Source organism: Symphalangus syndactylus, chromosome 23, assembly GCF_028878055.3.
Source record: "Symphalangus syndactylus isolate Jambi chromosome 23, NHGRI_mSymSyn1-v2.1_pri, whole genome shotgun sequence".
NCBI lineage: Eukaryota > Metazoa > Chordata > Mammalia > Primates > Hylobatidae > Symphalangus > Symphalangus syndactylus.
The window spans coordinates 18,267,904-18,281,651 of NC_072445.2; the positions used below are offsets into that span (position 1 = coordinate 18,267,904).

Consider the following 13,748-nt stretch of genomic DNA (forward strand, 5'->3'; position numbering starts at 1 on the left):
GTGCGGGGATTACAGGTGTGAGCCACCGTGCCCGGCCGAGTAATCGTTTTTATTTGATGGAAGCGTGAATTTGAGATAAGATTAAATGAGATACTGTATGATTACCAAATAGCAGGTTTTAGTAAATGACAATTCTTCTCCCATGTCTCTTCAAGTCTATATCACCCTTAGAGTTACCTAAATTGGATTATACTTGGTTTGATACTATGAGATATTAGGAACTAACCTGACTTTAAACAATCGGGTGGCTAAGTTTTTATATTCTGTAAATTTTGAGGAATGTCTGAAATTTGAGACATTGGCTGATTTTAGGAGAGAGACTGTTGTACTGAGTGAAGCTTAAAACTCAGATTTTGGTTAGTGTAAACAGATTTTACATCAATGTGGATTTTAATCTAACATTTCATGTATACATTTTGGTGTGTTGAAATAGTTGACATATTTGTAAATTTTAATGTCTCATTATATTTCATTACATTGATGTTTCATGGTTTGTGGTGTATGGTCTTGAGAAAGTAGCCTTTAGAGTAGATACAGTATTGAATTTGACTTTAAAAAAATCTTTTATTATAAGAATTTTCAAATGTACCCCAAAGTATACTGGTGTAATGAATCCTCCTGTATTCTCACCCAGCTATGACAGTCATCAATCATAGCCACTCTTGTTTCCCCTGTTATCCCCCCTTCCACTATTATTTTGAAGCAAATTTTAGATAGCATATTATGAAATAGAATTACGATGCGTGAAACTTGTCAGCTTGGTGTTCCTACCGATTTGTATGTGGATATATTCTTAATTTCCTGCTTTGAATTGAAGTTTACTCTTTCATATTTGATCAAGTCAGCTTTAATTGTATCAAGTGTCAGTCTATTTTAAATTCCTATTAGTGATAGTGAACTTCATTTTATTTAAGACTATTAGCAATTTTGTGCCAGTACATATTTAAAGCACAGTGTGGTGGCTTCTAAAGTGAGGTGTCCATCAGGGCAGTTGCTAGTGCTTGTTTTAAAAAATTAATTTAGAAATCTGACTGGTTAAATCTGAGTCTGATTTTCCCTTTTTCTTTGAATTTTAGGAAATAAAGTTTTATACCGTCTTGTGCCTCAGTGTTGTTTCTGTGTGTGGATGGGTGTTGGGAGGAGCTGGGCTGATTTAAGCTAGTCCTGTCCCTGTATGCATGTACATTTCATGCTTGAGGTTTATTGGCTTGAAAAAGACCAGAAACTGTAGGTTAGGATTTTTCCTCTTAAAGCATATTGAGCAGTCACAGGTTGAGCATTTTACAAAGCATGCAGATACCTTCCTTCATGTTTTAATAATCAAATGACAGGCATAAGATGACTAAGTTCAACTTGAATATTAAAAGCTGTATTCCATTTCTTCTTTATATGTTTAATGACTATATAGTTATTTGGCTAAATTAATTTTTTTCTGTGCTTAAGTTAATTTTTGTACAATTTGTGTCCATATTTGCTTGGAACCTTAGCACAATATTTGAGCCAGAAGACTTATAAAGCTTGAGCTAAATGAAATAAAATTGTTGGCATTAAATGAAAGCTAACAACTTTGAAGTTTTAAAATCTCTGATGGGTTGAGAATAATAAATGACTCCATTGGATGAGGTGAGGTAATTCCAAGATACAGGGTACTGATAATACTAAATGTACCTTGATGACTAATTAAGCAGTTTCTGAGTATAGATATTATGCTGTTAAACCAAATTGGAAATGGACTATCCATGGAGCACAGTGTATAGTTAATTGAGTTATCAATGAAAATGTTAATTCGTATGACTGATTTTTAAAAAGCATTATATGTATTAATTTGAAATTCTTTGCTCTTAAGATTTTGGAATGTATGTTTGAATCCAGATGTGATTGGAGTATGTAATAATGGGTATTCTTAGAACATGCTGAATTGTTTTTCTTTTTTGGAGACAGGGTCTTTCTCTGTTGACCAGGCTGGAGTGCAGTGGTGTAATCGTGGCTCACTGCTGCCTCCAACCTCCCAGGCTTGGGTGATTCCCGCCTCAGTCTCCGAAGTAGCTGGAACCACAGGCATGTGCCACTATGTCTGGCTAATTTTTGTATTTTTTGAGAGACAGTGTTTCACTCTGTTGTCCAGGTTGGTCTGGAACTCTTGGGCTCAAGTGATCCACCTGCCTTGGCCTCCCAAAGTGCTAGGATTACAGGCGTGAACCACTGTTGCCTGGCTGAACATGTTAAATTATAGAATAAGGAACTTGAATATAACTTGATGGATTTAATTGTTCATATCTTATTGGAAATGAAGACTTTTTGGTAGGTATAGTTGAGAAAACAACTGCTAGCTAGCTTCTGTAATGACTGGCTGAAACAGAGTTTGACATCCGAATTGCCTATTAGAATCATACGGGAGTTTTTAAGGACACAGAGATCTGAGGCCATTTAAATCAGAGTATCTGGAGTTAGGGCACTGGTGCTGGTAGATTTTAAAAACTCCACTGGCAATTCTGAAGTTTAGCTGTGGTTGAAAACCACTGGCTTAAAAAGACATACTCCAGAAATATTTGAAGTGGAAGAGAGTGAGTAAAAATTATCGTTTTCTGTCCTTGATGGTGTTGTAAAATTTATGTGGCGGAAGTTTTGTCTTTTTTTTTTTTTTTTTTAAACTCTAACTCCATCCCACTACTGCCTTTCTAGAACTTAGAAAGTACTGCTTTTGATTTCTGGGGAAAAATATTTTTGCATTTTGTATCCATAAGAATTGAAGATGAGGAATTTTTTTTTCTCCTGTGGAGGTAATGTTTCTACTCCATGTATACCTTATTTTTATAATATCCTTACTGAGATATAAATTACATACCATAAAGTTAAGACCATTTAAAGTGTACAGTTCAGCGGCTTTTAGTAAATTCACATAGTTGTGCAACCATTATTAGAACGTTTACATCACCTCAGAAAGAGATTCTGTATCAGCAGTTACTCCCCATTCCCCCCAACGTGCTCACCCCTAGGCAACCATTAATCTACTTTTTGTATCTGTAGATTTGCCTATTTTGAATATTTCACATAAGTGGAATCATATAATATGTGGTCTTTTGTGACGGGCTTCTTTGATTTAACATAATGTTTTCAAAGTTCATCCATGTGGTAGCATATATTAGTATTTCTTTTTATGGCTGAGTACCATTCCACTGTGTGGGTAATACCACATTTTGTTTATCCATTTATCAGTTGATGGATATTTGGGTTGCTTCTACTTTTACCTATTATGAATAATGTTGCTATGAACATTCGTGTACGGGTTTTCGTGTGGACATGTTTTCATTTCTCTTGGGAAATACGGGGAGCGGAATTACTTAGAAACTTGTTCACCTCATTTGAACTTCAGGGTTAGAAAATCTTCCCATAGAGTTGGGAAGCACCGCGAGTCCATGTTCTAACACTATTTTTACACCGTAGGACAGAGGTCCAGTGTGTGTTACTTGGTCTTGTGGTCCACAAGGGGCAAACTCCACACTTAAAAGCAGGACCAGCTGTTTTTCCTTGCTGTGTTTCCAGGAAAGGGTCTACGTAGACTTATATTGAAGTTGGAATTTTAATGAAGCTGTTGAAGCCTCATCCTTTTTCTCCCTTAGTTATTAGGGAAAAGGGCAAAATGTTTGAACTCTTAGTATCTGGAAAATAATAATCGTAATCAGACCTGACATTTATTGACTGCTTATTCTGTGCCAGGCACTGGGCAGCTGAGGCTTTTTATGTCTATGATCTTATTTAAGCTTCATAACAACTTGTAGCAATGACTGCCATTTTACTGATGGAGAAATGGAGACACATAGGTTAAATAACTCGCATCAGCTCAAAACAGTTGGGCAGCAATGCTGGGTTGTAAGAGTGACTCACTCTTACCCCACTGTACTGTGCTGCCTGCCTTCAACCAGTATATCCTAACTCCCTTAGGAGACATATAATCATTGCCATGGAACTTGGTTTGATTTATCAGAGGTTCATTTATAAAGGACATTAACAGTTTTCATGAATTTATTGTTCAAGTAAATTGCAGAGGAATAAAAGCTTAACTTTTATAAAAATCTGAAGAAATGAATGGTTTTAAAGGAGCTTCTTTATTTAAATTAATTTTAGATCCATCTCATGTTTGTAAGGCACATACATGCAGTGTTACTCCCTTGCCTCCACCTCCCATGGGCTTGACTTAGACTTTTTTTTTTTTTTTTTTTTGAGATGGAATCTTGCTCTGTTGCTCAGGCTGGAGTGCAGTTGCCTGATCTTGGCTCATTGCAACCTCTGCCTCTGGGTTTAAGTGATTCTCTTGTCTCAGCCTCCCGAGTAGCTGGGACTACAGGTGTGTGCCACCATGCCTGGCTAAATTTTGTATTTTTAGTAGAGATGGGGTTTTGCCATGTTGGCCAGGCTGGTCTCGAACTCCTGACCTCAGGTGATCTGCCCGCCGTGGCCTCCCAAAATGCTGGGATTACAGTTGTGAGCCACTGCACCTGGCCATATTTTTTAAAGTTCTATTTTAATTGACAAATAATAATTGCATATATTTGTGGAGTAAGATGTGATTTTTTCCATACACATATGTGAAGTGATTAAATCAGCTAATTAACATATTAATCTCCTCAAATACATACCATTTATTTGTGGAGAGAACATTTAAAATCCGTTTTTTTTTTTTTTTTTTTTTTTTTTTGCTATGGAGTCTTGCTCTGTCGTCCAGGCTGGAGTGCAGTGGTGTGATCTAGGTTCACTGCAACCTCTGCCTCCTGGGTTCAAGCGATTCTCCCACCTTAGCCTCTGGAGTAGCTGGGACTACAGGCGTGTGCCACCTTGCCTGGCTAATTTTTGTATTTTTAGTAGAGATGGCGTTTCACCATCTTGGCAGGGCTGTTTGTGAACTCCTAACTTCAAGTGATCCATCTACCTCAGCCTCCCAAAGTGTTGGGATTACAGGTGTGAGCCACCATGCCCAGCCTAAAAGTCCCTTCTTTTAGCTATTTTGAAATAAACATGATTCTGTGATTACCATGCTGTGTAATCGATCACCAGAACCCATTCTTCCTAACTGAAACTTTGTATCTTTGACCAACATCTCCCCTTTCCCTGTCTACCCTTTACCCCACTATCTTCTGGTAGCCACCATTGTACTCTCTACTTCTATGAGATTAACATTTCTAGATTCCATATACAAGTTACATCATACGGTATTTGGCTTTCTGTGCCTGGCTTATCGTAGTTAGCAGAATGTCCTCTATGTCCATCTGTTGTTGCAAATAACAAGATTTCCTGTTTTTTAAAGACTGAAGAGTATTCCATTGTATGTGTATACTATATTTTAAAAATCCATGTCTTGGCTGTTGTGGATAATGCTGTAAAGAACATGGAAGTACAGACATCTCTTTGACATACTGATTTCAGTTCCTTTGGATATGTATACCCAGAAGTGGAATGGCTGGATTGAATGATAATTCTGTTTTCAGTTTTTTGAGGAACCTCCATACTGTTTTCCATAATGGCTGTACTAATTTACAATACCACCAACAGTGAACAGGGGTTCCCTTTCTCCACATCCCTTGCCAACACATACTGTTTTTCATTTTTTTAAATAACCAGTCTAACAGGTGTAAGGTAATACTTTATTATGGTTTTGATCTGCATTTCTCTGATGATTAGAGATGTTAAGCATTTTTTTCATGTACCTGTTGACCACTTGTATGTCGTCTTTTGCGAAATGTCTATTCACGTCCTTTCCCCATTTTACAAATAGGGTTACTTGTTTTTTATTGAGTAGTTTGAGTTTGTTTGTTTGTATATTTTGGATATTAATCCCTTATCCAGGCCGGGCGTGGTGGCTCACACCTGTAATCCCAGCACTTTGTGAGGTCTTATTCTTTTTATTGATTAAAAAGTTCTTGTTCTTTTTATTAATAGCTATGCCTTTTTTTTTGTTTGGTTTTTTTTTTGAGACAGCGCCTCACTCTGTCGCCAGGCTGGAGTGCAGTGGTGCAATCTGGGCTCACTGCAACCTCTGCCTCCTGGGTTCAAGCTATTCTGCTGCCTCAGCCTCCTGAGTAGCTGAGACTACAGGTGCCCGCCACCATGCCTGGCTAATTTTTATACTTTTAGTAGAGACAGGATTTCACTGTGTTGGCCAGAATAGTATTGATCTCTTGACCTCATGATAGACCCACCTCGGCCTCCCAAGGTGCTGGGATTACAGGCGTGAGCCGCCATGCCTGGCCTACTCTATGCCTTTTGATTGGGGAATGTAATCCATTTACAGAGTAATTATTAATAGGTGAGGACTTAACCACTGCCAATTGTTTTCTGTTTATAGATCCTTTGTTCTATTCCTCCCCTCTTGCTTGTGTGTGTGTGTGTGTGTGTTTGTGTGTGTGTGTGTGTCTTAATGGCTTTCTGTAGTGGTATGCTTTGGATTTTATCTATCTCTTGTCTGTCTGTTACAGACTTTTGCTTTGTGGTTAGCTTGAGGCTTACATAAAACAGCTTACATAACAGGGTATTTTAAGTTGATAACAGTTTGAATTGCATACACAAACTGTACACTTTTACACCCCTTTCTCCCATATTTTGTGTTTCTGATGTTATACTTAAAATTTTTATGTAATATTTATTCCCTTAACAAATTGTTGCACTTTAGTTGTTAATAGTTTTGCCTTTTAACCTTTATACTAGAGATATAATTGATTTACTCACTGCCATTAGAGTATTAGAATGTTTGGATATGACAATGTATACACCATGCCCTGGCCTGGATAAGGGGTTAATATCCAAAATGTACAAAAAATGTTTTATACTTTAATATATTTTCATGTTACTAATTAGTGTTCTCTTCCTTCAGCTTGAATAACTCCTTTTAGCATTTCCTGTAAGGCAGGTCTAGTGGTGATAAAGTCAGCTTCTGATTGAGAAGGTCTTTATCATCCATTTGGTTTTGAAACACAGGATTGCTGGGTATAGTATTCTTGGTTGGCAGTTTTTTCTGTCTTTCTTCTCTTTCTTTTTCTTTCTTCTCCTCTCCTCTCCTCTCCTGTCCTGTCCTGTCCTTTGTCCTGTCCTGTCCCGTCCTGTCCTTTCCTGTCCTGTCCTGTCCCTGTCTCTCTTCTCTTCTCTTCTTTTCCTTCTTTCTTCTTTCTTTCTCTCTTTCTTTCTTTCTTTCTTTCTTTCTTTCTTTCTTTCTTTCTTTCTTTCTTTCTTTCTTTCTTTCTTTCCTTCTTTCTTTCTTTCTTTCTTTCTTTCCCTTCCTTCCTTCCCTCCCTCCATCCTTCCTTCCTTCCTTCCTTCCTTCCTTCCTTCCTTCCTTCCTTCCTTCCCTTTCTGTTCAGTTTAGTTTATAGTTTAGTTTTAAATATATCATCCCACTCCCTTCTGGCCTGAAAGGTTTCTGCTGAGAAATTCTCTGATAGTCTTATGGAGGTTCCTTTATACATGGTGATACGCTTTTTTCTTGCGGTTTTCAATACTCTGCCATTAGTTTTTGACATTTTAATTGTGATGTGTCTTGGTGGGTCTCTTTGAATTTATCTTATTTGGTGTCTTTTGGGCTTCCTGGATCTAGCTTTCCATTTCCTTCCCAACCCTTGGGTAGTTTTCTGCCATTATTTCTTTGAATATGTTAGTTGTTCTTTTCTCCTTCAGGCACCTGATAATGCATAAGTTGTTCTCCATGATGGTGTCCCATAAGTCTCTTAAGTCACTCTTTTTCATTATTTTTTCTTTTTGCTCCTGAGATTAGATGGTTTCCAGTGACCTGTCTTGTAGTTTACTGATCCTTTCATCTGCTTGATCTAGTCTGCTGTCAAATCCCTATATTGAATTTTTCAGTTCAGTTTTAGTATTTTTCAGATCTGTGTTTTCTCCTTGGTACTTTTTAATATTTTCTGTCTCTTTGTGGAAGTTCTCAGTTTGTTCTTGCATTGCTCTCTTGACCTCGGTGAGCATCTTTGTGACCATTATTTGGAATTTCCCGTTGGGTAAATCATATATCTCCAGTTCACTTGAGTTGGTTTCTATTGATTTATTTTGTTCCTTTTTTTTTGGAATATATTTTCCTATTTCTTAATTGTTCTTGACTCTCTCTGTGTTGGTTTCTGTGCATTACATGAGACAGCTGCCTCTCTCAGTCTTCTTTTTTTTTTTTTTTTTTCTCAGTCTTCTTAGACTGGCCTTGTGTAGCAGAAGGAGCTCACCAATTCATCCAGCTAGAGATTTTAAGAAAATCTTTGTATTTGTTCAGACTGTTGTTTCTATTCTTGGCGCCATATTCCATCAGTACCCTGTGATGAGTAAGGTAGAAGCCAGATGCTTAGATGTAGCTGGGAAGGTTGAGGTGTTGGGTATGTGTCCTAGTTCCTTCTGTCATCATGTTGAAGTCAAGTGCTTGATTATTCCACCTTCTCTACACTAAGCCATCTCTGTGGCAAATGCCTATGCTTGTATTGTGGCTGCACTCTATGATCCTGGGGAGATATCTGCTGGAAGTGGGCTTGTAGTTATGTCCACCTCTGTTTTCTGTGGTTTAGGGAGATTCAGAAATGCAAAGCCCTGTCACTTCCCAGAGCATAGGTTGTGAAGGGTACAGTCCCTTGTCTGTGTGGAACTATAAAAGTGTGGCACTCAGTCTGTGGACAAACTCCTTTTAGGAAGAATGAGTAGGCCTGGAATTATCAGTGGGATGTGCTGGGGGAAAGGCTCAGGATATGCCAGGTTCCTGCTCAGGCTGCCTGAGGGGTACTGTTTGTCTCCCCCGTTAGCTCTCTGATGCAAGTTAGAGGCCAGGCTGTCAAGTAGCCCCTGGAAGAGTAGGCAGTTATAAACCCTTTTTGGAGAGAAAATGAGAGCTACATGTTCCAGACTCTTTTCTTCACTGCTCCCAGGGAGTGTAGCCCTAGAAAGTATTTGCACACCTGTTTAAAACCACCTCCTTGTTTTTTGATCTAGAGAGACATGCATATGCTTAGTCTCTTCCATTACCACATCTAGGAGATTTAGGATATAGTCCTTTGGGTGGATGCTGTGCAAATTGAGACATTTGATGTGTGGACAAACTCCTTCTAGGAGGAATTGGTAGGCCTAGAGTTACTGCTGGGGCAGGCCAGGGGGAAAGGCTCGGAAAGTGTCCAGCTGCTGCTTAGGCTGCCAGAAGGCTACTTCTGCACTGTCCGATTAACTCCCCCATGCAAGTTAAAAGCCAGGCTGTCGAGTAGCCACTGAAAGACTGTGCCATGAGCCCCTTCCAGGGAGAAAGGGAGCTTCACATTCTTCGCCGCTTTTCTGCACTGCCCCCAAAGGGTGTAGTCCCTGAAAGTACTTGCATGCTTGATTAAAAGTATCTCTTTGTTCTAGGGATTTAGTGATCTAGGAAGACTTGCACTAGATCCCTCAGCTCCCAGAGCCAGGAGATTTAGGATGCAGGCCCTTGGATGGGAACTGTAAAAGTTGGGGTCTTGATGTGTCAACAGACTCCCAGAAGTACATTTTTGGGATATAGATGATGAAGATGGCTTGCAGCTAGTCCCAAAATAAATAAGTTGAATGATAGCAGGAGTCATTTTCAGAAAGTAGACATTAGTTTTTCCCATACTGTGACATTCAAGCCCTCTTTGAAGTTCAATCATGGGTCAAATTATTATAAATAGATTATAGATTATTTGGGACTCACCTATAAAACCCTTTAGGTGCAAAATAAATCCTTCTTAAGCTTGATATTTTGTTACAGTAATTGAGCTATAAGGAGTTGTAGTGTATTTTTGCTTTGAGGCATGTACATGAACGAATAGTACCTTTTCAGCCCTGTTATTTAGTAGCCTGCTTTTCTCATGTATGCTGAGGTGATCTTCCCCTGCTCTCCAGATAAACAGGGGTCACATGACGACAGAAGCCAAGAGAGCTGCAAAGATGGAAAAGAAGATGAAAATTTTGCTTGGGGGTTACCAGTCTCGTGCTATGGGGCTCATGAAACAGTTGAATGACTTATGGGACCAAATTGAACAGGCTCACTTGGAGTTACGCACTTTTGAAGAACTCAAGAAACATGAAGATTCTGCTATTCCCCGGAGGCTAGAGGTAACGTTATATATTGAACTGTTGCTTAAAAAGAGTGCTGCAAAGAATCATCAGAGCTGTCCTCTTTTACTTCTCCTATGTAGACTGTCTCTGAAGTTGGTACTGTCAGGCTTTTAAAAATGAGTGCCTAAAGTGTTTGACTTTCTAATCTAGAATTGCCTCTGTGTAGATGGATAGACCAGGCAAGTTGTAGATACAAAGGCCTCCCCTTACTCATTTTCTGTTTCATATGTAGATACACTGTGAAATGGATACTTAGCCCTTGTAATTTGTCCCCTTGAAACTTAATTGCATCCCATTCATGTAGCTCTGTGAGGGGAAACTAAACCAGTATCTTTTTTGTTTTATAACTTAGGTTACTGGGAACATAGCTAGTCCTCCTAAACCATCAAATTCCTTTGACCAGGTTTGGATTGAATTTATCTCCCAAATGTGCATAATAGCTCCTGTCCAGCTAAAGGGCAGTCAGGGCTTCTTGAAGTGTATTTGAGGGTATTGTTAAGACATAGTGGTTTGTTTATTTGAAGTAGCAGCAGGATTTCATATGACCAAAGAATGGCTGTGATACTGGTTTTATAGCAAAAGTATTTGATATGTTTGTTTCTCTTTGAGAAATATTTACCTCTTAAGAATCATGATTTAATTCAGCTGGTTTTTAAGATAGTAAAGTACTGTAGATTTTTTTCAGTATAGTTTACATCTAAAATAATTACTTTTTTCTTCTTTAAGTGTCTAAAAGAAGACGTTCAGCGACAGCAAGAAAGAGAAAAGGAACTTCAACATAGATATGCCGATTTGCTGCTGGAGAAAGAGACTTTAAAGTCAAAATTCTGAAGTACAGTTTATATTCTGTCACAGGATTAATTAATTGCCGGTTTTCATACTCTAGAAGGCTGAAACTGATGTTTATCTTCATTGACAAATTTACCCACCATCTGTGGTTTTTCAGTTGTTTATTTTAAATGATATCGATCTTACACATTCTGTGTATAAAGACGTTAACTCCACAGGACGGACATTTTAGAGTTTAAATTATTAAGGCTATCATTCTTTTAGCAATGTCACATTTGCAAACTTTTTTAGTTTTGGCCTTTAATTTAAAAAGCCTAATTTTAAAGTGCTGCCTGTGAGTAACTCTTGAATAAAAACAAAATATAAAAAATTGAGAATGTAGCCTTTTGTTTGAAGTAATTAGATACTTAAGAGTGCCCGCAAACCAGCAGCTATGTACTCTGTGTCATATTTAATGAGTAACTCTTGGGTAATCAAAATGGTGATGCAGTATCTTAAACACTTAAGAGGCAGTTCTTTGTGGCTTTGTTAGTTTCAGCAAAGAGTGGTCATTTCTGTATACACTGACAAGTTAGATTAACTTTTTAGTACCTCAAATTTTTTTTTTAATATCACTTTAAAGAAGGTCTCTTCTCTGCCAGCTACTTAAATAATTTATGGGTTAGGGCTCAAAAGATTTAACTTTCCTTGTCCCATTATTTTCTTGTAAGTATTTTTTGACAAAAGCATTTTAAAAGTTAATTTCAAGAAGGCCATCAAACTTAAAGCTCTATGTTTAGCGTAAGAAGTCAGTTACATCAGTGTAGAATTTGGGGCATGGATAGAGGTGGAGATATTTAATTTTATAATAATTCATATAAATTGATTTAGTTACAGTATCAGCTACAAGCTCATTATAGGCCAGCAATGTTTTGAGATCACCAAAAACGTTTGCCCAATCTTAGAATACTAGGGACTATAGGAAGGGAAGGGAAGGGATTCATTCATTCATTCATTCATTCATTCGATACTGAATGTATACCCTGTGCCAGAGTCTTAGAGAGAGAATAACGAACAAAATAGGCCTAGTTCTTGTTTAGTAGAGCTTATAGTCTTTTGAGAATGACAGACAGTTAAAATCCAAATGTTTATTTGGTGATTCTTATGTGTCAGACACTTACTTAAGTATTGGAGATAAGCAGTTATTAAGACAGAGTTCTTGCTCTCCTGGAGGTGACATTAGTGGGGAGGAGATACTAAGTATATACAGGGAAGGTATCAGACCATGACTTTTAGATTCTATGGAGGAAATTAAAGTAGGGTGATTATGAGATAGTGAATGAGTGGCTATTTTAGACTGGACGATCAAAGAGACCTCTTGGAAGGCAGCTGTGCTCACCACTATACCACTGTGCTGTACTGCACTGTACCACTATAAGCTGCACGGCCAAAGAGACCTCTTAAAGAAGTAACATTTAAGATAACATGTGATTGACATTTTAGAATGGGTTATCCTTGTGAGATTCAAGGAAAGAACATCCTAGGTGGAGTGAATAGCAAACATAAAGCCTCTTTTATATGTTTGAGGAACAAAAAGGACAATGTGGCTAGAGCGTCAAAAATGGCATTTCTGTATATAAGGCCTTGTTGTATAGAGCCACATAAATAAGGCTATAATAAGGAATTTGGATCTTACTTTAAATATGATAAGAATCGATGAGAAGATCTAAGCAAAGGAATGACATGATCAGATTTGGTTTTAGAAACATCACTATCTCCTTAGTGTGTAAAATCTCACCAGGCTGGAGATAGGGAAGCCAGTCCATTTAGGAGCCTGATGCAGTGATCCAGACAAAAAAATAATAGTGTAATAGGTAATAGTAGTGGAGGTTAATAGGTAATAGTAGTGGAGATATGTGGAGAGACATGATAGGTATATACTTAATAGTCTTATCAGACCATAAATTGATATTTTCCTGGTATGTAGTCACTTAATTCAAATACTTTTTTCAGTAAGTTCTGGGTTTTCTAGGAAAAACTTCAGTATCATCAGTGAATAATGATAGTGTTTCTTCTGATAGTTTTATTTCACTTTTATTGCATGTTTTGTTATCTGAAATGTTTAGGACAATGTTAAATAACAATAATGATGTTAGACATTTTTGTTTTTTTCTTATTTTAATGGGAATGTCCATACTTTTTACTTTTAAGTTTGCTGTTGGGAGTTAGATAGTCTTTATCTGAAAGACAGTGTCTCTCTTTTAGTTTTTAAAGAGTTTGAATTAGAAATGGCTCTGGAACTTTAAGCAATATACCATTTGGGCATCTATTAAAGCATTCATATAATTTTTCTCATTTGATGTTTTGATGAGGTATATTAATAGATTTTCCCACATTAAATAATCTTTGCACTCCTGGAATCAGGTAGATTAATTTTTAAAAGAAATTTTAAAGGATTTATAGTTTATTTGCATTTTTTGTAGTCTTGAATTATATGGATTTAAAAGTTGATCTAATATTAATAAAGGCTCACTTTGTTTTCAAAATTTGAAGTAATTCACATACTTGTAGCCTAAAAAAATCGGCAGGAATTACAAATTTCAAAACTGGTGCATTATAAACTGCATATGCATTTTCCAGGTAGCAGTGCCACTTGAAATGGTGAACAGACACACTGTTATCCTTTGTTAGTATCCTGTAAAGCCCAGGATTCTTTACCAGCACCATGCAGCGATTTTGGTGACTGTTTTAACATTCACACTGAGGTCAGGGGTGGTGAGTCATGCCTGTAATCCTAGCACTTTGGGAGGCCAAAGTGGGAGGATCATTTGAGCTCAGGAGTTCAAGATTAGCCTGGGTAACATAGTGAGACCCTGTCTCTATTAAAA

General features: G+C 37.5%; 1 protein-coding gene across 2 annotated transcripts in view; it reads left to right on the top strand.

The window, feature by feature from the left end:
* CDC5L (cell division cycle 5 like) overlaps nt 1–11,255 on the top strand; it is a 57,906-nt gene extending 46,651 nt beyond the window's left edge. Inside the window, exons 15-16 of one of the 2 annotated variants that reach the window (XM_055263097.2) lie at nt 9,877–10,089; nt 10,819–11,255. In XM_055263097.2, coding sequence (XP_055119072.1) covers nt 9,877–10,089; nt 10,819–10,923 — 318 coding nt within the window. In that variant the 3' untranslated portion in view covers nt 10,924–11,255. Of the gene's footprint in view, nt 1–9,876 lie in introns of both variants that reach the window. The other variant, XM_063633184.1, reaches the window with a different exon arrangement.
* Nucleotides 11,256–13,748: the final 2,493 nt, after the last annotated feature.